This window comes from Mugil cephalus, chromosome 10 (assembly GCF_022458985.1).
Source record: "Mugil cephalus isolate CIBA_MC_2020 chromosome 10, CIBA_Mcephalus_1.1, whole genome shotgun sequence".
Lineage (NCBI taxonomy): Eukaryota > Metazoa > Chordata > Actinopteri > Mugiliformes > Mugilidae > Mugil > Mugil cephalus.
Genome location: NC_061779.1, coordinates 7,688,786 through 7,712,121, shown reverse-complemented (window position 1 = coordinate 7,712,121; position 23,336 = coordinate 7,688,786). Strand labels below are relative to the sequence as shown.

The 23,336-nt window shown below is 40.4% G+C and overlaps 1 protein-coding gene across 1 annotated transcript in view; it reads left to right on the top strand.

Annotated features, from left to right (window-relative positions):
* Positions 1-17,828, top strand: part of nrn1la (neuritin 1-like a) — an 87,959-nt gene extending 70,131 nt beyond the window's left edge. Inside the window, exon 3 of the mRNA XM_047595339.1 lies at positions 10,995-17,828. Coding sequence (XP_047451295.1) covers positions 10,995-11,283 — 289 coding nt within the window. The 3' untranslated portion in view covers positions 11,284-17,828. The remainder of the gene's footprint in view (positions 1-10,994) is intronic.
* Positions 17,829-23,336: the final 5,508 nt, after the last annotated feature.

Here is a 23,336-nt window from a genome sequence, read left to right as displayed (position 1 = left end):
GTTGTTTTTGTTGCTCAACTGGCTGGAAAAGGCTACAAAACCGGATACTGGAAACAAGGAAACAAGGAAACATAAATTCACTTCCTGCATTAAAGAAAATAACAGATGGCAGGTGCCTGTATTCGTCAGTCAAAAGGGGAAACTGAAAGAGCTACTATTAGCTGGAAAGTTAGGAAGAGCTACAAACCATCGTACAGAGCTGACCTCCTCTGAATCATAATCAGCTCATTCTGTTTTAATTTAACATGCCAAACCAGCTGAAAAGCGGGGGTCCGACTGGTGCCAACAGTACAGGACACGCTGCCAAAACTAGGGTCTCAGACACTTACCGACTGCCCGACACTGGCAAATGGCCGGTTGGTTTATCCTGGCTCTTTAGACCACGTGCCCATTCCAGCTCATTACTGTATTTCTAGGCTAATGAATTTCAGCGAGGAGAGGTCAAGTGGGTGAAAGAAACATTTATTGAGGAAACGTGAACATGACTTTAAGAGGAATGGTGTCATAGACCTGAATCTGGGGTGATGACTCTAGATAGGGACTGTGTTAGAGAAGATAAGTTGGGAGATGGTTGAAGAGTTTAACCGTGAAGATGGAGATGGGGAGGAGGAGGGCAAATAGTTAATTGGATGAAAGTAGTGACGTAGCAGTTGAGGATAATTTGAATTAATAAATGAGAAACTATAACTGTAGAGGAAATAGAAGTGTGTCAAAATCTAGTTTTAGGAGACTATTCGGGTGGTCCTGTAACTCCATAAAACTCTCTATCTCCTAGTCCACATTATTTGCCAGTATATCCAAGGTAGTCCAGATTTTAAGGACAGTTGACGTTCAAGTGTGTTTTGTACATCCTCATTCACCAAGATGTGGGTCTAGGACAAAAGAAAACCTTAACATCCACCTTATTTTTTAGAAACCGTTTCTCTTGGGAGAAGCTTTTTTTGTGTGAATCCTATATCTGACAACATAAAAGTTGCATAAAAGCTACTTTGATGTGCATGCACTATCTATCTATCTATCTATCTATCTATCTATATAGATATCTATCTATATAGATATCTATCTATATAGATATCTATCTATATAGATATATATATATATAGATATATATTATAACAAAAGTAACGAGCTATTGCTACTGTGGTATTGGCACCTTAAAAATGGTTTAGACATATTTTAATTCAGAAGCCATTCACACTGCAGCAGCAAAGTCTTCTCTCGCCCCATTGAGCGTCGGGTCGTCCGTCCCAGCCCATCTACTGGGCAGCAAGTTATTATTGTCACTTTCCCATTCCCTGCTGTCCTGAGCCCAGCGCTTTCATGTGTGGAGTGACAGCGTGAAAGCCTATACTGCAAAGCATCAAAGCTCTACATATTCACATTCACATCCAGTCCGCTCCACGAGCGCCGACACAGAATTTAATTACGAGGGTCAGCTTTGAGATTTCAGAGATCAGAATGGCAGAGGCCTCGAGCCAGAGGTCAGCGTTACCCATTTTTCGTGTTTCCAAATAATGTGCTCATTCACACAGCATGGTACGGAGAGAAAAAGAGGCAAGGTGTAGTTGCGATATAGAAATCTATTATCAAAAATGCAGCTTAAAAATGAGAGAATTAAATATGAAATCTAAAGGAGTAAATTTGGCGTAGATACAGGAGGCTTTAATCCAGTTGGTTGAATCACAGACAAAAACTTTAAAAGAACTCACCCTAACCACTTTGGTTACTGAAACTGTATTGCTTAGGTAGATTTACTGCAGTGGTAGATTTGTATATAATTAGTATATAATCTATGTTGATTGATGAAGTTTAGGGCCTCCAGACACACCAAGCTGATGGACAGCTGTTTGTCAATGTCGGGCCACCGATGAGTATCTGTTACTCTAGTTTTACTGGTGTGTCCTGCGCTGGTTGGACCCCAGTTTGCATCTTTTTCAAAGGGCACACACAGAAACACACACACTTCATCTTTATCTCATTTGAAACATAGACTGTAAAAAAAAAATGGACGCAGCATTTCCATGTCCTCCAATTGGTCGAACTGGCACAGGTATCCCAGGGAAACGGGCAGCACCATCTTGCAAGTTTGTTTTGAAATCTCCAAGGGTGTAGCCACGTTATCAATGACACACTTCCTCTAGACTCACTGGTAGTTGCTTTTAATTGATAAGTTTTTTATTATTATTATTTTTATTATTGTAACAGCTCTCACTGTCCTACTGAACTGTAGTTCAGTTGTCACTGGCATCCTGCTTTTTATAGCATCAAATAATTCAACCCAAACTTCTGAAATAAAAATGAACACTTGAGCGTACATCTGTATTAAATTAACTACCTAAAATGGCAGAAACCATTCAAATGTATTTGGCATTTCCTTTAGTGTTTTAGTTTGGCCTAAGTCCGACCCATTAACATGGAGGTGCAGCGTATGACTTACGCTGAAGGCATCCACCAGGGGGAGTTCCACATGCTAGGTCCTTACTTTTGAGGCGTGACATGTCATCCATTTATTCTTCAGTCCATGATCTGCACATTCAAAATTCAAAATATTTTTACGACAAAATGATCATCTAGAATGAATAACTGTAGATCAGCTAATCAGAGGTCAGCTGGTTTGCAGTGCTTCCTAGCCTCCAATGCCTCCCAGCTAGCCTCTTCCAGTTTACCCTTTTAAATAACGAACAAAGACTACTGCCCCCTGCTGGTACGAAAATATATCTCCTCTCACTCAGGATCTGCCACAGGGCTGTAGGCTGGGGTCTTTGCGGTGTGTTTGAGTGCAACTTTTTTGTAATGACACATGTGTTGTGAGGTAAAGCTTTAGACTGCTTTTGTTGCCTGTAGTTCTCTGATGTGTCTGTACCTTTAAGGTAGAAGAAAGACACGAAGAGACGCAAACACAGAACAAACAGTAGACGTACAAGAAAGACTAGGACCTATTACGGTTCTACCAAACTCTTTTAAATGTCCAGATATCCTATATAAAAGTGCTCATTCTTTGCATAATAAATAAAGGAGCTCAATAAAAACGCAGTGTTTGTCACCTTGGTTGCAGGAACAAAAGCGTGAGTCTAGCGATTGTCAAAACTCCCCTTGTACAAGGAGAGTTTTGACGATTGCTCCGTCTTCCTTTTCCCCTTTGTCTTTCTATTTCTATTCTCCACAGATTTAGATAAGGCCATTCATGCTTTCACTGCATCTCATTGCAACTCTCTCTCTGTTCCTATTTCTGGCCTCAGTTTAAAGTCACTTCATTCGTGGAGAAGCAGTTAGGATTGGAGCTGGCGCCAAACAAAGAGGCCATAGTATTCTGATTTAAGGTGACAAAAAAGTAGATTTGTGTGTCACATGTTTTCACATTTTTTTCCCTTTCTTTTTGCTGCAGAATATATATAAAAATAAATAAAAATGTATGGAGGTTGTCAAAAGGCTTTGCTGTTTATACATTTCACATGAAATTCATTTTATAACATGTATCAGGATAGTCTTTTAGAACTTAATAGTGCTGCTTAGATACCGCAGCAGCAAAATATAGATCAATTCATGCGCGAGTGGAAAATAGAAAAACATTTTTTTTTCTCTTCTACAAAGTGAAGGAAACCTTCTCGAAGCATGTCAACCCTGTTACCCCCGCTGAAGGCCACTGCAGCTGAAGTGTGTTGGTTTTAATATGAAAGATTTGTCAAACTCCTCAACCAAGAATAGCTGAATTCTTTTTATTCCTTTGCTGCTTTTCAGTTCGCGCAACTCGCTGGAGCTCAGAGGCTGCGACAGATTTTTTTTTTTTTTTACTTTTTACCTTTTAATACATCAACCTTGGACAGAATAGTCACGCTGATTTGCTTTCTTTGGTTTCTGCAGGATGTAAAAATATATAGCCACTTATTCTGACAATTAAGTTTTTTTTTTTACATCCATGTTGAGTTATTTTCTGACAATGACGCTTGGGTAAACGGTTTGAAAGACACTTGAAAGATCCCAGTAGATGGGTTGCACTCGCAAATCTACGTCAGTTCCTTCTTTTTTCATTTAGATTAGCTAAAGAAATTTCACAAGAAGTTCTCTGTTCTCCATTTTCTTTTACTTAAATGTGCTTTAAGCATGAAGTCAACTACTCACCGATCACATGACAATAACAGAATGGACGCCTACTAGAAGACAAGTGTGTGAAGTCCAGTGGGTCATTGCAGGAAACTATCAGCATCAAGTTTATGGAAATACTTCACTGAAGTTGAAGGCCATATTACTGTAACATGTTAGTCCTGAAATACAACAACCTTGGTGTGATCCCATCCTACCTAGGAAACTACCTGATAAAGAACGATCGTCTGACTTTCTTACACTGACTGACACTCGAGTATTCACAACAGTGGGAAAAAGGGGCATTTTGCTATGCTGCTCCCTATGCAATGTGCAATCACTCCTTGTCATCCTTTTAACATCTGGTTGTATGCTTCAGTATTGTAAAGCTCCTAGTGTTAGCATCTTTCATTTAGATACATTCATCATAACTGAAATGACCTAAAACTAACTAACTGAAATCGAGGCTAATCCGCTTTTCCAAATCCATACTAGTTCGTATGGATCATTGTCAAGTCCAGTTGTCCTTAATTTGATCTTTACAAAAAAAAAAAAAAAAATGCATCTGAAAGGGCTAACACCAATGGTCGCATAGGAATGGTTTAAATCCTCTGGATATGAACTAACAACAACTAACAACTTCGCCAAACTTCACCAAAAGGAGGCTGCACATCAATTATTTGTTATTAGACCTTTAGCTGCAGTACACAGAGAAGGATTGCTGTGGAGTACTATTAAATGCTATTGACGGTGTTGAGCTTGTTTTTATACAGGCTATACATATCTGCAGATCACAACATATTGATCAAGAATATAGATTTCATTGTTGCACAGCGTTACTTTCTACTTGGTTTTTATTAGTGATTAGTCATGTTTCAAAACATGAAGTAGTTTTTAGTATAACTTGAGAAAATAGTTTTGATATATTTCTTGAGTGAATAAAATTGTCCTTGTTATCAGTGAGAATACACTAATTTAAGGAGTTTGTTGGTCTATTGAGGTTAGATATTTTTAACTTGTTTTGGGAAGTCTTGACAAGTAAAATTTTCTTGTTCTGTTCGGCTGATAATTCTGCTCATAATACATAATATACACCCAATTTGTGTATTTATATTTATAGTTTTTGAAAGCTTTTTGTTGTTTTCTCTAATACCTCTCCTCCATCCTACCCTCTCGCTCTAATTTTGTCTTCTCAAATCACCTGAAGCAGCAGTGTGTTATAGGCTCCCCCACATGTCAGGAGTTGAATCACCCAGATGACCATATTGGGGAAATAAAATTCAACAAAAATTAAGCTCAGAGTTGTGGTTTGGAGGTTTTCGGATGTCAGCAGCAGGATGTTAGCAGCGGAACGGAAATCCTCCCGGGAGTTTTTTATGATTGTTAACGCAGCTGCTTGTCTGTCAAGGTCCTCACTCTGTTTCTGCTGCCTCTGCACCACCTGTGACTGTGAGCTCTCTTATGTCCACACAAACACTTCAGGAGGACACAAAGACCCGTACACAAACACACGAAAACACCTCTACACATCGCGCCTTCTCTTTCCGACTTTGTGCTTTTCCACGTCCTGCACACACTCAAACATAGACGATGGCCAGATGCTGCCATCGCTCTCGCCCTCCCCTCCTTCAGCTGCTCCTCCCTCAGCAGCAGGTAAGCAGTCGTCCTCCTGCTGCAGCTGTTTTTGTCTGAGTTGGACCATCGAAGAGTTTAAGTCCTGGACAAAAGCCAGGGACGCAAAAACACAGTCGTGCAGAGGCATTGGGGGGAGCCCCGTCCTGCTGTCGTAAGGGCTAATGTTAAATTTATAAAGAGGCAAGATCATTGTTGTGTGGTCGTTGCCATTCAAAATGCAAGCACATCCAATCACAGCAGTTTTGTGGAGACTACGGTAGTTTTATGTTTATGTGTACAGGTTACGTCCCAACTATGTCCAAAGATCATTGTTTCTAAAGGAGCCTGGGTAAGAGAAAGGTCTCTGTCACCTAGTGATGAGGTTGGGACTTTTCTTGGAAGTACCCAATGAATTCTCTTTAAATCTCAGTGAACTCAAGAGGTCTATTCACATTAAAACCACTTACAGGAGAAGTAAATAACATCAACCATCTTGTGGCAATTCATTGTTCTGCTGGGATTTTGGACCTGGTATTCATTGGTGTAGATGTTACTTACACATGTAGCACCTAGACCAGATCAGGCACCCCCACCCCATAACAATGATGCTGCTTGATGGCAGGAGCCATCCCCATCAGGATGCAGCCTGGCACAGACACAAAGCAAAAAACAAAACAGTTTAGGATCAACTCAAAAGACATGAATAACATCACAAGGTGTTGACCTGACCTTTAAATTCACCAGATCTCAAACTGATCAAGTATCTGTGGGATAATCTCCTCAACCAATGGGACCCAAAGACCCCCACTAACAACATTCTGCTACCTGACACCACAGGACACTGTGAGAAGGCCCATGTCCATTCTCTGATGAGGCACAACTGTTTCGGAGGCACAAGGGCGACCTACACAATATTAGGAAGGTGGTCACAATATCTGGTCTGGTCGGTGCTGTCACTACTAACAACACAAATGATTAATCCAGTAAATGCTGCAAATGCCCTCTCAAAATATCAGTTAAATAAGGAGTTACATTTGGAAAAACTTAACAAAATCATGAAGAGTCTGTGGAGATTCTCACTCATCCAGATCACTGCAAATCTAAAGCCAGCCTAAAGCCACTGGACAAGTTTGTCCACTTACGCAAGTTGCTTCTTTCGGTTCTGAAATAACAGCAGCTTGTTAGAATGAATATTTTGACCACATACAGTGACGTCTCAGATGAAGATAGTATACATGGACAGAACCGGCAGACAGGTTGACTTCAGTTGAGTCGGCCCGGACTCAGAGTATGTGGGCAAACAGATAGTTGGAACAGAGCAGCAATGCTGAAATTGAGAGTGATGGGATTTTGGCAGTGTAGGAAGAGATAACCCTAAGTCGCAGAAATAGTCCAAATTGAACGTGGAGGGATAGAGACAGAATGTGTGAGCAGATTCCTGCTTATTGAGCTTTTGAATGAGGTTCATTTAGTGTAGTTTAATGCAGAAGGACAGTGAAGGGAGCTGCCTTTAAACGTACTATTACCAAGGACAGGGCCGACAGGTGCTACGTTTCCAATCAAGACAACACACACCATTTAATAGCATTGAATACTAAATCCAAAACTTGAAAATACGCAACACTGGAAAAATTTAAGTTAGAAAGTCAGAAATTATATTTTTGTTGTATTTTTTTTTAGTCTTTTTTTATATTTTAGTGTGATTTCATGACCTATACCGCCACCAAACACCAGGGGCCAAAAACAAAATAGCTTTTGACTTGCACACTTCAAAAATAATTGGCAGAAACACCATCATCCCGGGTAACTGGCTGCATGATATGAACTAAAACGTGTCTCTCCAGTTATGAAAGTCTGAATGCTGCATGTGGACGAGCTTGTGTTGGTAATAATTATAAAAACACTCATGTTTTTCAGCATTGGAGTGTCTCTGTGGCAGATTTTTTTGAACAGTCATCTGCTTCTGCTTTCTCCACCAGCCCTCCTCGTCTCGCTTGTTTTGCTGAACTCTCTGCAGAGACAGTTTAAGCCAACACATCCGTGATTAGAGGAAGAATTAGCAGCCAATTACAGTCAGACAGACTCGGCTGTGGATGTGGAGCTTGAAGGTTGTTGGAACAAATTTTATTGCAGGGTTTTACTAAGAAAATAAGTTTTCAGACATCGTTGTTGCATGATATTACTCCTTTTATGCCTCCTCCTCCCCGCCTACCTCTTGTCTTGTATGCTGCCTATGCCTATGTTTTGTCCCCTTCTCAGTATGTCTAAAGAAGTATTTGAAATGACGGATAAAACACAGCAGTGATCCGACAAACACCCAGCTCCATTCCTTGAATTAATGAAGGCTTTTCCACGTTTCAGTCTAGCCCACAGCACAACCTTTGCTCTCAGAGTGGCAAAGATCAGCAGATGGTCTCTTGGCAACTACCAGAGGAAGTCAAGGGTGCAAACAAACAGATTGAGTTTGATTTACTCAGTGAAAGGACTAATGCTTCACTGTCACCCGCATCTCCATCAGCTATTTTGGGGGCTGCCTGTTCAGATGTTCATTAGTTAAATCATTCAAGCATGCTCGAGTCAGTCAGGATGATCTGCAGATGATTGGCTTGACTTCTTCATACTTAAAGCATGACACGTGTCGGGTTTCATGAGTTTATTATGTTAAAAAGCAAAGGGAATGAAAATTTTGGAGGGTTCTGGAGGGAAAATCAGATATTTAGATGTTGAGTTGAAAAGCTATTCTGATTTTAGTTCAGTAAATGTTTTAATAAAAGGAGGTATATTATATTTTTTTTAATTTCATGAACTATCCATTTACAAAACATTTTATGAGCAACTTGAAATTACTTAAGAAAAATAAGCGCATTGCTACTGTCTGCTGTTTAGTTCTGTGTCTCAGTGTTGTGTTATGACTAAAACAGTGTGATCTCTGGTGGAAAGTGGAGCTACTTTTAATTTAAAATTGGACTCTTTCTGGACCGGTTTTGGCCCACTGGCCAGATTTTTGACACCCCTGTTCTGAAGCTTGCTAGTGGTTCTGTGACACTGTAAAACCATAAACCACATATAGAGGGTATGCACATGACGTCACAGCAAGCAAAGTCTCCGTGGTTATGGCCAGTGAGTGGCAACAACAGTTGAGCACGGAGATTAGCGGCATTACTTTCAATCAATGGCTTTAATAGTATCGAAATGAATTTAAAAATTAAAAATTAATTTAAAAAATGAGGAAGAGCAGTTGTACGATTGACTGTAACAACAGATTTGAAAAGCAGTCTGAGATATATTTTTTACAGATATCTCCTACTGCCAAAGAAAAAAGAGAAGGCTAATCCACTTTTCCAACTGATTCATATGGATTCCAGTTGTCCAGTTGTCCTTAATTTGATCTGATAAATCCACATTTTTCTGGTCTCGCTGTATTTACAGATACATTTCACCATGTTTTTGCCACTCAGGGGGCTGTGGCCCCGGGCAGCAGTGACTTCAGTGCATAACCTCTATAAGTATGGACAATGCATGCCCACTTCCTTGTGGGCGTCCACCCGCCCACACTTGCATTTTTGTTTAATTAATACTGCACTCTGCTCTACCTGCACCAGCTACAAGGAGTTTTTGGATCTGTTGGCATGGCAACTGGTAGCCATCATGATCCCACATCCTGTTTCTGCAGCATCAGCATCAAAACTGCAAGGAGGAATGCACAGTCTTGTACAATGGGGAAACCAAACAACCCATCAACAACGCAGGAGAGTCAGCTCATCAGGAAACAACTCAGCCGTCCACATACATCCATTTTCAAATATTCGTTGCTGCCTGACAGATGAAGATGTCTTTCATCCACGCTAACTTGGAAGTTTCCATCCAACATGATTTGAATGGAGCACTACTGTAGGCTCCAGGGGTGCTCCCAGCTAAATGCTAATGTCAGCATGCTAATGGGGTAACTGACAAAGCCATTATGTTAATGCTTAGCTGTGTTATCATCCATTTCCTAAAACACACAGAGACCTCATTATTATTTGAAGGTAATTAGTCAAAGGCTAAAGCACACTAGAGATGAAAAAGGATCACCAAAGTTATTTCATCTCATCTGGGGATCATGAATGTCTTTTGAATTTGCAGGGATCCAACAGACCCTCAAGCAGTTTTTAAGATTTGCCTTTAAAAACATGTGGCATCATGAGATTCATATGTCTAGGATTCAGCTCCTGGGTACCATACATTTATATATATATATTTCAGTCTGCATTAAATTGATTTTATTCATTTATATAGCGAATGCAGAATCCTTCAGCCAAGTTGTTACCTCCTGGTTGGCTGAGTGAAGGGCGGCTAATCCTCCTCTCATCCTCTGGAAAGGGTACACTTCGATGATGTGTTCCATTGTCTGCTCCTCTCTATGAGTACATAGTGGGCTAGGGCTCTGTGAAGGCTGGCCAAGCACGGACCATGTTCAGTCCTACATCTATTTATAGCTGCCCACTGTCTCCTTGAAAGCTCGGTGCCAGGGACCTGTTGTGTGGGGTCTGTCACCAGATGTTTATTGGGTTGGCAATATCTTTATGGATTGGTAGATGGGGGGAGTCTTCAACCTTTTGGAGCATCCTTTGGGTAGATGCTGTACGACGGATATGTGGAGGAGCAATGTTTGATAATACAAAAAGAGTGATAAGATAAGTCGTGCTGCAAAAACAATTGTCTATTTGTCATGATAAGTTATTGCACATTCAGTTGTCTGAATTGTGGTGATATATAGAGAAGCACAAAGACGTACACTGATGTCATGTGCAAGCAGAATCTGTGCATTGAGATGTTCTGATCTTATGCCTGGCAAAATCAGGCAGTGTTTATGAAGACTGCCAAACCTTCTGGAGGTCACCTGAGTGGCTTTAAAGCTCAGTGTGGTGTCTCTGGTTGTTGCCATCTTGAGAGAATGACCTAACACCACCGAACTCCCTGCTAATTAAAAAAATGCACAGCAGAGGAGGCTTTGCAGGCCCTGATGGCCCACTACTGGTATGTTCACAGTATATACTGTAACACACCATTTGTCATAGAATCATCCGTGACCTCATGCCCTCAGGCAGGCGGTACAGAGCCATCAAAACACACACAGGGTCATGAAAAGTTTCTTCCCGAGAGCCATCCAGTCACTAAACAAATCACACCGACAACCATGGGACAATATGAAAAAAGACGCTGCGCAATAACATTTTTATTCTATTGCAATTTCATTAAAGCCATATTCTATTCTATATTCTATTCTGATTTTGGTTTCCTCACATCTCCGTTTGCAGGTCATGGGACGAGTTCCACGATTGCGCTAACGTGGCGATGGCTGGATGTCCAGACGAAGCGGCGGCGGTCTGGGAGTCTCTCCGCCAGGAATCCAAGAAGATGCAGTTCTCCGGAAACCTTTACGACATGTGCTCCAACCGCGACATCCACCCAGCACCTTCAGTCTCCCCGAACAAGGAGGAGATCAACCAGGAGTCTCTAAGAGGGCACGCCAATCACCTGGCCAGCAGCCTCCACCTTCCCCTGTTCCTGTCTCCTCTGCTACTGCTCTTGTTGTTTTGGATATAACTCCCCTCAAGAAATGGGACTAGTGTGAATAGATTAAAAAAAAAACTTTGTGTATTTTTATTTTTTCCTCCTCCACACATCCATAGACTTTCCACTCCTTCTTCTTCCTCCTCTGCTCTGCCAGGGGTTGAATATTTCTAACTGCATGTTGCGAGGCCCGACAGTCTTTTTGATAATGTATCTCTAAACTGCCTGTGTCGTTTCATGCATATTCTCTGCCTTTTAATTAGCCTCTCTGTTCGAAACACACACAAAAATCCATGCAGAGATACACAGCCACTGTACAAACACGCCTGCAAACACATACATAGTTAAACAGATGCGTACAGCAGCCTCATGTCATCTGTCGCTCCTTCTAAATCTATCTAGTATGAGCTTGCATGTGTTGGTTTCAGGGAGAGCCTGTCTCCGTGTCTGTATATAAGAGAGATATAATAAAAGGAGTCCTGTTTGATAGAACTTGAAGTGGTGAAGAGGCCAGATGCCCCAACCAGTTCCAGTTAAACTCCCTGATTAATGGGCTTCACTTGATCGACCATCTGATAAATGGAAAAATCCAACATTTCTCACTAAGCCTTAGTTCTCTCTTAGGTCTCCAGTGGATTGACATAAAAAAAAAGTTCTGGTCTCTGAGCACTGCCAATGTCGAAGCTCACATCAACTCCCCCCCTCCAAAAAAACTGGCAAAAGAAAATGTGCGTTAATGGACGCTTCCATCTGCATCTACTAAAGACCTGTAGAAGAAGAGGGTGCACTGAGATCATGTTGCCTGTGAACATGATTGAAATTAGACATTTTTCTTTAAATTTGCAAGTTCATGCCCATCACAGATCCAGTGTTTTTCTAGACAAACTATTTTAATTTCAGCAACCAGACACCATCTTTGAGTCCAACATCCACTTCTCCTGAAACATTTATATTTTGCAACAAAGGAGCTCTGGCATGATTCATTTTGTGCAGTCGTTTTCAAGAGGTAATTCTGTTTTGTTTTTTTTTGTAAGTAGGGTTGTACTCATTCATATTTAGCATTTTACCTAAAATAGATTGCCACGCCTCCAGTTTGAAGAAGCAGTCATGAGTTACAGCACAGAAGGTCAAACAAGCACCACCTTAATTCAAGCGCATGCCATATTTTGAGTTTTACTGCTTCACCTGCTCATCAGAGAAACGTTTCTAACGGCTTCTTAGCCTCCAGACTCCATCGACTAAAGCATGTGCAAGTTTTTGAACAAATCTATTCACAAGTCAAACAAAAAAGTCACTCATGAACCTATAGCTTGAGGCAGCTGTAGCCCTGCAAACGTCATATGCTGCTAGGTTAAATTGCTGTTTTTCTCAATGGAGTCTGGGGGCAGGAGAGAGATGGCTATAGATCAATGTAACGGTTTCAGTTACCCATTGGAAATGGTCTGTCTAATGGTAAAGCAGTTATAATATTCTACATATAGCTCAAGTGTATGTCGATTGATCTAGGTGGCTAAAAATGCATTTTGCTGCAGCTTTGTGCCAATACAAAGCTTCTATAAAACTGAGATGAGTAACAGCACAGAAGCTCAAACAAAGCCCACCTCAGTTTAAATTTTCGCCATATTTTGAATATTACACTTCACCTGGTCGTCAGATTAATCTTTTCTAATGAGACTAAAGCTGAATCTTCCAAGTTCAGCGATTTCACGTTGCAAAACGCAAGTTCCTTGTCTCTGTGTGAGTTTTTTAATGCATATAAGTCATAAAATACTACAAAGAAACCAAAGGATAGAAGAAACTGTAGCCCTGCAACGTCTGTGTTCTGCTAAGTTAAATTACTGTTGTTCTCAATAGAGTCTGATGGCAGGAGAGACGTGGCTAAGAGAGCATAGATCAATACAACGTTTCAGTTACCCATTGGAAATGTTCTGTCTAATGGCACGGTAAAGCAGTAATAAGAGTCTAAATATAGCTCACGTTTAACATGATCGTTTTAGGTGGCTAAAAATACGTTTCCCCAGTGAGTAGTTCATCGCTCAGCTTCTGAGCTAATACTCCTGTCTGCTTCTCCAAGCTGACCACCATCTACTGTAGGTAATACTCCTCCCATAGATCCTCATACAAAGCCGCTTCATGGAAACTAAGCTATCAGTCTAAAATGAAATATAATACAATCGTAAACTATTCTCTGTCCGTGTGGTTATATGAGACAATTCCTTCTTAATTCCAGTCAGGAATCCTCGCTTAATATTTTACAGGAGTACAAATACTCCCGTAATTTGGAATCACTAGAAAATGGACCAAAGACTTCCATGGTTAACATCTTGTCTCCGTAAATGTGAACCAAAATGTAAATGTTCTTTACCACTCACGATTGTTTTTCCACACACTTGGAGCGTTGGGCAGCCACACAAGCTTCACCCAGGGAACAGTTTAGCAGTTAAACACCGTGGCACTTCACCTGCAACTGCTGAGGAGATTCGAACCAATGTCCCTCCAGTCCTAAAGTCCAGTTTTCTAACTGTTAATCTACATCTTCTTAACCTCATGAGACCCTGCGTCTTTATGTGCAGGCATTAAGTTTTAGGTTTTATTTCAGCCTCTTTAGCTTCATTTAGACCCATTGTCCTCATTAGTGGACACTTAAGTCTTAGTCAAAGGTTAAAACCTATTTATCATGCTTTTGATCAAGCTTGATATGACGTGCAAATTTAACAAGTTAGGCAATTGTTTCTAATTAGCAGGTACTTGTTTGAGGACGTTTGGACTTCATAGTTTGCAATTCTGGTTTTGCTCAGCCATGTTCAGGTATTAAAATAAACTGTTTTATATTTTGTCACACATTGGTGACTTTTGACTATCATAATATAAATAATGAAATAATCCCGGTGTCCACATATGAGGACATTGTTTTTTCAAAAATTGCTCCTTCCTGTTCAAAGATGATGCTTAATTTTCAGACGTCTGAGGTCCTACTTATCAATAATACCTTGGAGAAATTAAACCTGCATGCCAAATAAAAGTTCAGGTCTCAGGAGGTTAAAGTCCTTAGATGTTATTAGCTAATATGCATACGACATTATAAACTGGGTTTTATTTTACTAGTTTCTTTGCTTCAAATTAACACTAGAGCACTAGACACTCTTTAGCTGGCTTTGATGAACATCATCTGAGGGAATGTGAGAGTCATCAAACTGACAGTGACTGCTCCATCAATTACAATACCTGCTACTGAACATTACTGTCAAACAGGATGATTGTACAGGACTGATTAAAACCCATGAAGGAACATCTGCAAAGCTGTAGAAAGATGGAGAATGATGGATACAAGCAGTTCTCAAATTAGTCATGTGGAGTTTTAAAACGATTAGACTCACACATGAACAAAAGAATCAGCTTTATCAACTTATAATAACTTCCAATAATGAAGTGAAGAAAACCTGAGCTCTCTGAGCTGAAGTGTACCGGGCTTGTTTTTCATCTGGTGCTTCCCCAGGTATGAAATCTCCCGAGGCTCTTCCTTGGCAGCCCGTGTTGTAGTCCTACAGTATCGGACCAGCGTGTTCTCCAGTCATAATCACAAGCCACTCACATTGCCAACTGGATTTCATGCTCCCGCAGTCGAAGCTTGGCCCTGCAGGCCTGATGAAACTGATTGTTATTCTAAATGGTTGCAGGTAACAGTTGTTTCTGTCTGGCGCAGGATCAGAAACACTATCAGATTAGAGACAGCCAGCGAGAGATGAGCACACCTGGAAAACAAACACAGTTGTGCCTAGCTGAAGATTGGATCCACTTGTCTAGCAGCGAGTGCGTCTTACACAAGGGGGCTTTAGGATATATGTTTTTTTTTTCTTTTTCCCTTTTGTTCTTCAAGAAAATATAAATAAAATAAAATAGAATCAAAGCCAGGGCTGACTTTAAAAGCCAAGTTTTTGCAGAAGCAGAAAATCCCCAAAGGCCACAGCCTTGCACTAACTTTAGGAGAGGATGGAAATAAATAAAAATGTATTAGACAAAGAGTTCCAGAGAGAGATGTGTTTCACCTCAAGAGCTGAAAGAGCCCGACTACCTTCGCCACTGGCAACTTTGTGAAATAGACCTACAGGGTTGAACCAAGAGTCATTTAGTTTAAATGTCAAAAGCAGTTTTCTCAACCTGTGTTTTCATGTCACACTGAAGCTGAAACTTTTTTTTTTTTTACCCTGGTTGATACAATTCGGCAGAAAATAAAATCAAAGCAGAAAAGAAGCCCAATCAGCCCAAAGCTGCTTCCTGTTCTTCTTCTTTTTCTTTTTACTTAAGGGACTTCAACCGGAGTTATGCTTGAATGGTTTAAAGAGGCTGCCGTAGTTTTGAACTTTAATTAAACTGACAGAATTAGCAATTAGAGGCCTCCGCGGCTGATTCACTAAGGTGCAGCAGTTTCAGAAGTGTCTCCACGGAGCTCAGATAAGATACTAAATCTGAGTCGACTAGAAACACGACCCTGCACAGGACACTCGGGCTGGATGCGCGTTCGTGTAAATCCACACCTACAGCACAGTGAGATGAGTCATTACGAGCTGGCGTTGTTTTATGGGAATAGAAGTAGTTCAATTTCTGCACAGAGTTGCTCCGAAACACAGAGGAAAAACTCATGAAATCTCTTTTATGAGAAGTTATGCTGTATGAACAAATCCGATTTCAGAGTTGGTTCTCAATAACACCGCGGTGTAAATGTAACATTATTGATCGGAGCAGAGCAGGAATTATTTTCCAGCGCTGCATCTGAGGCTTTTGTACATCTCTCCGCCTCCAGTAGCAGCAGCTCTGACAAATAGTTTCAATTGGAACAGAAATGATGGCAGGAGAAAGAGAAACCGTCAGAAACACCGATATATCATTGTCCTATTAGTGGCACTTTACATCTGGAGATGATGCCATTTCTTTATGTTCTTTCTTTCCTTTTTTTTGTTTTTTTTTTGTTAATCAAACGTGAATCCCTACAGATCTTTAATTCATTTATTTTCAGCGTTTAACAATCAGACCACATATGACATTTGAGTGGAGGCTACTCTGACCTGCAGGAACACTTACTATCCACTTGACATTGCAGAGTTCAATCGATCTTCGGCCAACAGGGAACACCAGGCTGCAGAAATACTAACCGTACAGCAACAGAGAGTCGTCCGCCTACCTGCATCAGTGTCTTACTTTAAGATTTATTTCTCATCAGATATAAAGATAAATAAAAACCTGCCGAGCACCAAATGCACTTTGTTATTAGGCTTGTTTTGAAGTAGCTGATGTAGATTTGTCCTTTTTGTCTTATGGTTAAGCTGAATGCCACATAACTGTAAGGTCAACAGATGCTTATTACATCCCCCGCACAAGCCTTATTTTCACACTACTACTACTAGCACCCGCACTTTTATGTTAGTTTTAACGAAACTCATCAAGTCACTGGGAGATTTTAAAGTGTGCACGAATCACAATTAAGCCCGAGCTGCCACGGTCTGCCAACTTTTGCTAATTTTGTTAACTTTACCCTATTGTGTGTGTGTATGTCTATTTTTTTTTTAGTTATTATTCATTTTTTTGTTCATTTGATTTGAAAAGCACCAGAGCTTAACGTATCTGGGGATTTAATCATTGTGATTAAAAACACAAAAATGAAGCTGCCTGCCAGACCTAAATATCCTTCAAGTATAAAAAAAAAACCTTAATATTTCACTCTTTACACAAACATTTCTCTCAGTTTTGAGCTTCAGAGTAAAGCAGTTATCTTTTCTCGCTGGTGTATCATTAGCTATAATACAGAGTAGAAGGTGACAGTTTTGTCTTTGTGCTAATCCTCTTAGAAATCAGTTGTTCACAGTGATTAACGTCAGCGCATCAGAACCAGTTCAGTGACGTTAAACAGAGAGGAGCTCAGCGACACTTATTTGCTTTCTTTTCAAGACTTAGATGAGAAGTTGTCTAACAAAGGAGAGATGCAGGCGTGCTTTCTAGACTTCACACATCACACATTAACACATGCAATATCGCTTTAAAGGTATTTGCGCCCCTGGGAATTATTGTCATTTCTGCATAAAACTGATGCATTTTCACTCAAGTCCTGAACGTAGACCAAGAGAATCCAAATGAATATACTGTATATACATACTTGTGCATTTATATATTCAGGTATGCTGCAGAGACAGCAGCTAAATATTTCCATTACGTGTCATCTACAGTGTCTTGGAGGAATTTTGCTCGTTTCTGAATATAGAACTGCTTCAGTTCTGACATGTCAGTGGGTTTCCTGGCATAAATTGCTTGCACTGGGTCCTTCTACAACAAGAGATTTGTTCTCAATCTGCCTGACTGTGGATTTGTTGATTCCAACAACCTTTTCCAGCCTGATGAGCAACACCAACTCTTATAGGCGGTTTGTGTTTCTGCATAAAGTTGGTGGAGAGGCTGCGGCGACAATGCAGACATCTACACAAAGCCTTCTCAGGGCCTAGCGCCGTATCCTCCCCAGAAATGTAACTACTAAATAAATGTTTGAATTTATTGTTTTGGATCAATAAAGAATTACTAAGTTTAACTGAGGAGGTTTGGAGATACAGACATTTGTACGTCTCGTGTTGTTTGAAAGTGAAGCGGGAAGTGGAACGTGAAGTCGGAAAATTAACCCAACTGGCAAAAAGACACATCACCAACCAGTGTTTGGGTGGTGTTTTGTCTCAGAGAGCGAGCCAGACAGATGAAGACACAAAACCAAATGGCTCGCACCGACGCTGGCTACGTGCGTAGGTTACGGCGTCAAAGTCCTGCAGTACCATAAAAGCGCCTTTAGTCTGGGATCGCCAGAACGCTCCTTTGTCCGTGGCATCACACACTTCCAACAAAATCAGGCTGAGACAAATCCCAGATTTACTTTTTAACAAAATGAGACGCTGACCGCCATCTGATACACTTTTCAACAGATGGATACTAATTTGGCCTTGAAATTAACTTGGAACAACATCTCCAACTCACTGATATGTAATATTGGCTCATTTTCCCGAATAAACAAACACACCAGTCTAATATTTTTCCACTGTCAGGACTTGTGTGAAAATCCACTGACGTTTTGAATCATTTTTAAGCAGAAATGTATAAATTTCTAAAGGGCTGCACATACTTTTAAGAGACACTTTCTGGAAGCTGTTCTCAGCCCCAGAGACTGTGACTCCTTGATTCCCTGAATCTCCACAACAAAGGTGGAGAAATTAGTAAATTAACTGGGATTAATCTTTTAAGACATTTTCATACTAGAGAAAAGACAGACAGATAGACGGAAGCGCTCTCATCAGGCTCATACGTCAAACTTCCTTCTCATTTTAATTACTGATAAGACAAAAAAGAAATTACGGGAGACTAAAAACTTCGGAAAGTACAAGATAAGAATTCTAGGGACCCGCGTACACCTGTATTTTGTGAAACTTGAGGAAGGCAATGATAGATATTATTTCTACTTTTCCCCATGAATGTATTACAAATACAGAAGGGAATATTCAAATGAACTGAAATGCCTTCATTAATACAACACCCCACAAAAAGTCATTTCTTAATACAGAGAGTCAAGTCACTTGTTTCATGACAAGAAACACAGACTGACAAGATCTCATCACTGTGTATAGTGCTGATACAATTATTAATTTTAATGTATATAATGGACACATGTGTAAATATTCGCTCATATATGCCTGGCAAGTGCTACTTTTAAAGCTTTCACGTTTTCTATTTCACATTTTATCTACGTTATTCCTCTTCCTGTGAAAAAGAAGCACTGTGACACACGTGGAGGAGCCACTAGTTAAACCCCTGATGGTGACGTTTTAGCCAATTCGGTGGCTGGACGAGACGGTCAGAGAGATTCACTCTGGTTGGTTGTTCAGCTTAGACAATCAGAGCGCAAAAAGAAAATGACAACGGTAAAGCAAAACAAGTTCAAAATTCAAATTGGAAGACCTATTTCCTGCCATGCAGATGCAAAGCGTTTGTGCTGTTGGCTGTCGGCAGCATATTCAAATGCAAATTTGATACGAGATGACTACCATCACCGTAGGTAGCTCCTTGAGCTGGGTTTGGTTTGTCTCAACCCTACTGTTTAGCCTAGTACATTAATGCCACACCTGGTTAGTTGGACGGACAACTGTGCATCTTCCGCTAACATGGAGGAGGCGGAGCTTATGACCTACACTACAGCCTCCAGTCACCAGGGGGAGCTCTACTTGCTTTGGTTTCACATTTGCCTGAACCCTTAGAGGAAACACTAAGGAAAAACTCCCTTTTAACAGCACAAAAACCTGAAACAGAAGCGAGGTCATGTAGGGAGACCCTCTGGCTGGAGGCCCTGTGATAGTGTACCGTCTCTTTTTTGGTTGTTCTCTGTATCTAACGTGGTTGTGTTACGTTCTTTTAATATGAATGAAGCCGTTTGTGCTCATCTGGTTTGATTTAAGACGTCAGGACAAATGTGTTTTGATAAATGCGTGAGGCAAACAACTAAATAAATCGTCTGAAAATCTTCCCGCGAAGCTTTTTCTCATAGACTGATGAAACTTGGTTTCACGGGGCGAGGAATAACGTGCACAGGCTGACTCGAACACATGCTGTGTTATTTGAATTAACGAAAACGGCATCGTGTCACGTTCTGAGTTAAACTCACTCAGACGGACACGTGTGCAGAAAAAAAATGTATGAAGATATTTAACTTGATTGTCTTTTTTCTCACCGTTGTGTTTGTTTCCTGCGTTCGCTGCTGTGAAGAGGGATCAGCTATTTCACCGTGGTATGAATGAGCTTGTTGAATCAATCATTTATCTGCATGACACGCTTTATTGTTGCTGATTAAAGTGAACCTTCTTCTCGTCATGTCACTCGTCCCTGGGCTTGTGGGCTTGTTTGTTTGCAGCAACAGCATGCAGAGATTTTATTGAATTCTTTTGCGTGACAGAGGCACACAAAACAGCAAGGCTAAAAGCAACATCATGTACGGGTCCTCTGACTCATACATACATTAAATTCCATTAAATGTGAAGTTGAGATTTAAATTTTTTAGAAAAAAAAAGAAAGGAGAAAAAACGCTCATGTGTCAAGGCTGTTTGGAGGCTTTGAATCAAACACAATGGAGATCCGAACATCTGGGATCATTGATGAAGGATGAACTTTTCCAGGGCTGAAAGTTTTTTTTTATTTTATTTTTTTTAAAAAAAGGTCTGTGCACATCCTCATCACATCCTTGCATTTTACTGTGGACAATAACCAACGCTCTGTATTGTGCATCGGTGCATAGAGTCGAGAGTCTTTTCAAACGATGCAGACGTATCGTTTTCCGCTTTTAAAAGGATGTTAATGAAGCTTTTCTGTATTTATCCTTGACTGTCTGTCGTCTTATTTGCGTCGGCTTATCTTCCTCTTTTCTCGTCTTTCCTTGCCCATCTCACCATTATGCTCTTTTTACAGGTATTTGTGTTTTGTTACTGTATACCCTTAAATCCGTCTATGTGTAGTAGGTTTTGCTACCTTTATAGAAAATCCATAAACTGGTGCTGACTGATTAATTGTTCATGTTATTTTCTAATATTCAATCTTTATGGGTTTAAAAAGAGATAAGCTGTAAGGAAAAGTCACTGAATAAAAATTCTACATTGAGCACTCACTCTCACTGCTTTTTCAACACTGTTTAAGGTTGCACGCTTCCAAGTATTTTGTGGCCGGGTCTTTGTGTTGTATTTGTAGCAGCTACTCTTACATTTTAGACAATTTTGACCGCGTCCTTGCAACAGACATTACTTTCACAAGTGTTCGTGTTTGTCCTTAACTATCTGGACCTCTTCAGTGTGAACACAAGGCTGTACACACAAGTGTGTAGTGCGCAGCCAAGTGTTTCTCACAAAGAAAAACATAAATTAGAGATTTTTTCTCATAATTACAAATTAAAGCATCCAATTTGATCCAAATAGAGTACAACACAGACAGTGGTCATGTGTCATCAGAATGTCTCGTTTCCATAGTGACGTTGTACTTCCTGTTACTTCTAATGTCCACTTGAGGCTGGCTCCAAAAGTGACTCAGTCTTATAGACTGTATATAAATATGGACAGTGCATTCCCACTTCACGTTTTCATGTAATTAATCCTACACTTTTCTTTACCTCTACCAGTTATAAGAACATGTTGGATTATAGACTGTACTTTTTTATTTAATAATTTTTTTCCAACTCTCACACCCCTACGGGACTCCTTCGCAGAGTGGTTGGCATGGCAACTAGTGGTTGCCATTATGTCACATCCTCTATAGGGTCAAATAACAAACTAAAATGAAACTTCTCAGAGAAATGGATACTTGAATATGCATCAATATTATATTAATAATGACTGAAACTTACTTGAAATATTTGACGTGTATTAGTGTTTTAGTTTGAGCCAAGTCCCATCCACTAACATGGAGGGGGTGGAGCTTATGACTTGTGCTGCAGCTAGTCACCAGGGAGACCAATAGGCAAACCCCAGAGATGTTAGGTTTAAGGTTTCCTAACAGAAATGGTGGGATCCAAGCACAGGGCACCCAAGGAGGAAGGTCTTTAACACTTTATAAACAAAAGGCAAAAGGCAACAAACACAAGGCATTACAGCAGGATAAAGCCAAATAAAACTAAGGGGAGCCAAAGATACAAAGAATCAGGAAGGAAACACTGGGAAATACCAGCTAGGAACCGGGAAAAAAAAAAAAAAAAAAAAAACTCAAGCAGCAACATAAGGGAGTCAACAGACAAACTGGCAAAAGACGGGAATATACACAAGGGAGGAACAAACAATGACTTGGTGGGGAATAAAAAAAACACAAGGGTAGGCATTGTATGCAGAAAAGTTTACAAACTTCGGATTTGGCAAGTTTGGTACTGAGGTACAAACTTTGGAGGACGTCGGATGATGATTCTGCAGTTGGAGTACTTTGTGTGACTGGTGATTAAATGGCAGGATGAGAAGACATCTGGGCATTTGGACAATATTTGGGCAACGTCTGATGACCTTTCCCATGTACAGACTGTACTAATAACTTCTCACAATCCATGGTAAAATGTCTAACTTTACAGCAGAACTAACCACATTTATAGGCTAGTACAAAAGCAGCGATGGTCTCTACCGCTAATTTATTCATCACTAATACAACCACACCTCAGCAGGTACAACCAAGTTCATTTTGACCAGGTTAGGAGAGGAAAGGTAGGGAATGGGATGAGAGGGGTCGAAGGTATAGGATAATTAAAGATGCAAGAGACTGATAGGCAGTTTAGACCATGCAGACCCCCAGAAATAGAACTACGTGTCATGTCAACACAGAACGTAAGATTGGTCGGCTTGATTTCCGGATGCTTCTCCATCTCTGCCATCCTCCAATTCATTGTTTTCGATCAATAAAGATGGAACACATTGGGGAAAGGTTCACCGAGGTGGTTCGGAGATACAAACATCTGTATGACTCGTCTTCGGTGAAATTTAGCCCAAAGTTTCAGTCGCCATTGTTGAAAATGAAACAGGAAATAGGAAAAAAAAAAAAAAAAACTACACCAAAACCCCTCAGATATGTTCCTTCCAAACAAAATATGTTACCAGGTGCACTAATTGACTTATGCACATTAAATAACCAAAGACAAAGCAATAGTTTCACATTTTAGGAAATACCCTTATTTGTCCTTCTGTGACAATTCATACCTCTAAATTAAAGCATTGCAGGGCAACTCAGCATGTTTACTGTTTCGAATGGCTGCAAGAGATAAGTATCTTAGCATTTTGGACTTTGGTACTCAGGAATCCTTTAAGGTGACATCAATAAGCGGCGCAGCATTCTCGTCCGTTCTGCTTCATGCCAAAGTAACGAAGACAGAACAGATCTTACATTCCTGAGCGCAAGGGCTGCTCTCCGCTGATCTTCATTTATTGTCGACGTAAAGACATCCAGCGGTAAGTAGATGAACTAGATGCACATCACAGGGTACACTTGTCACTTAACATGTCTGCAGCTTCACTCTCTGTGGCGTGCTAAAAAAAGAAAAGAAAAAAAAAAGA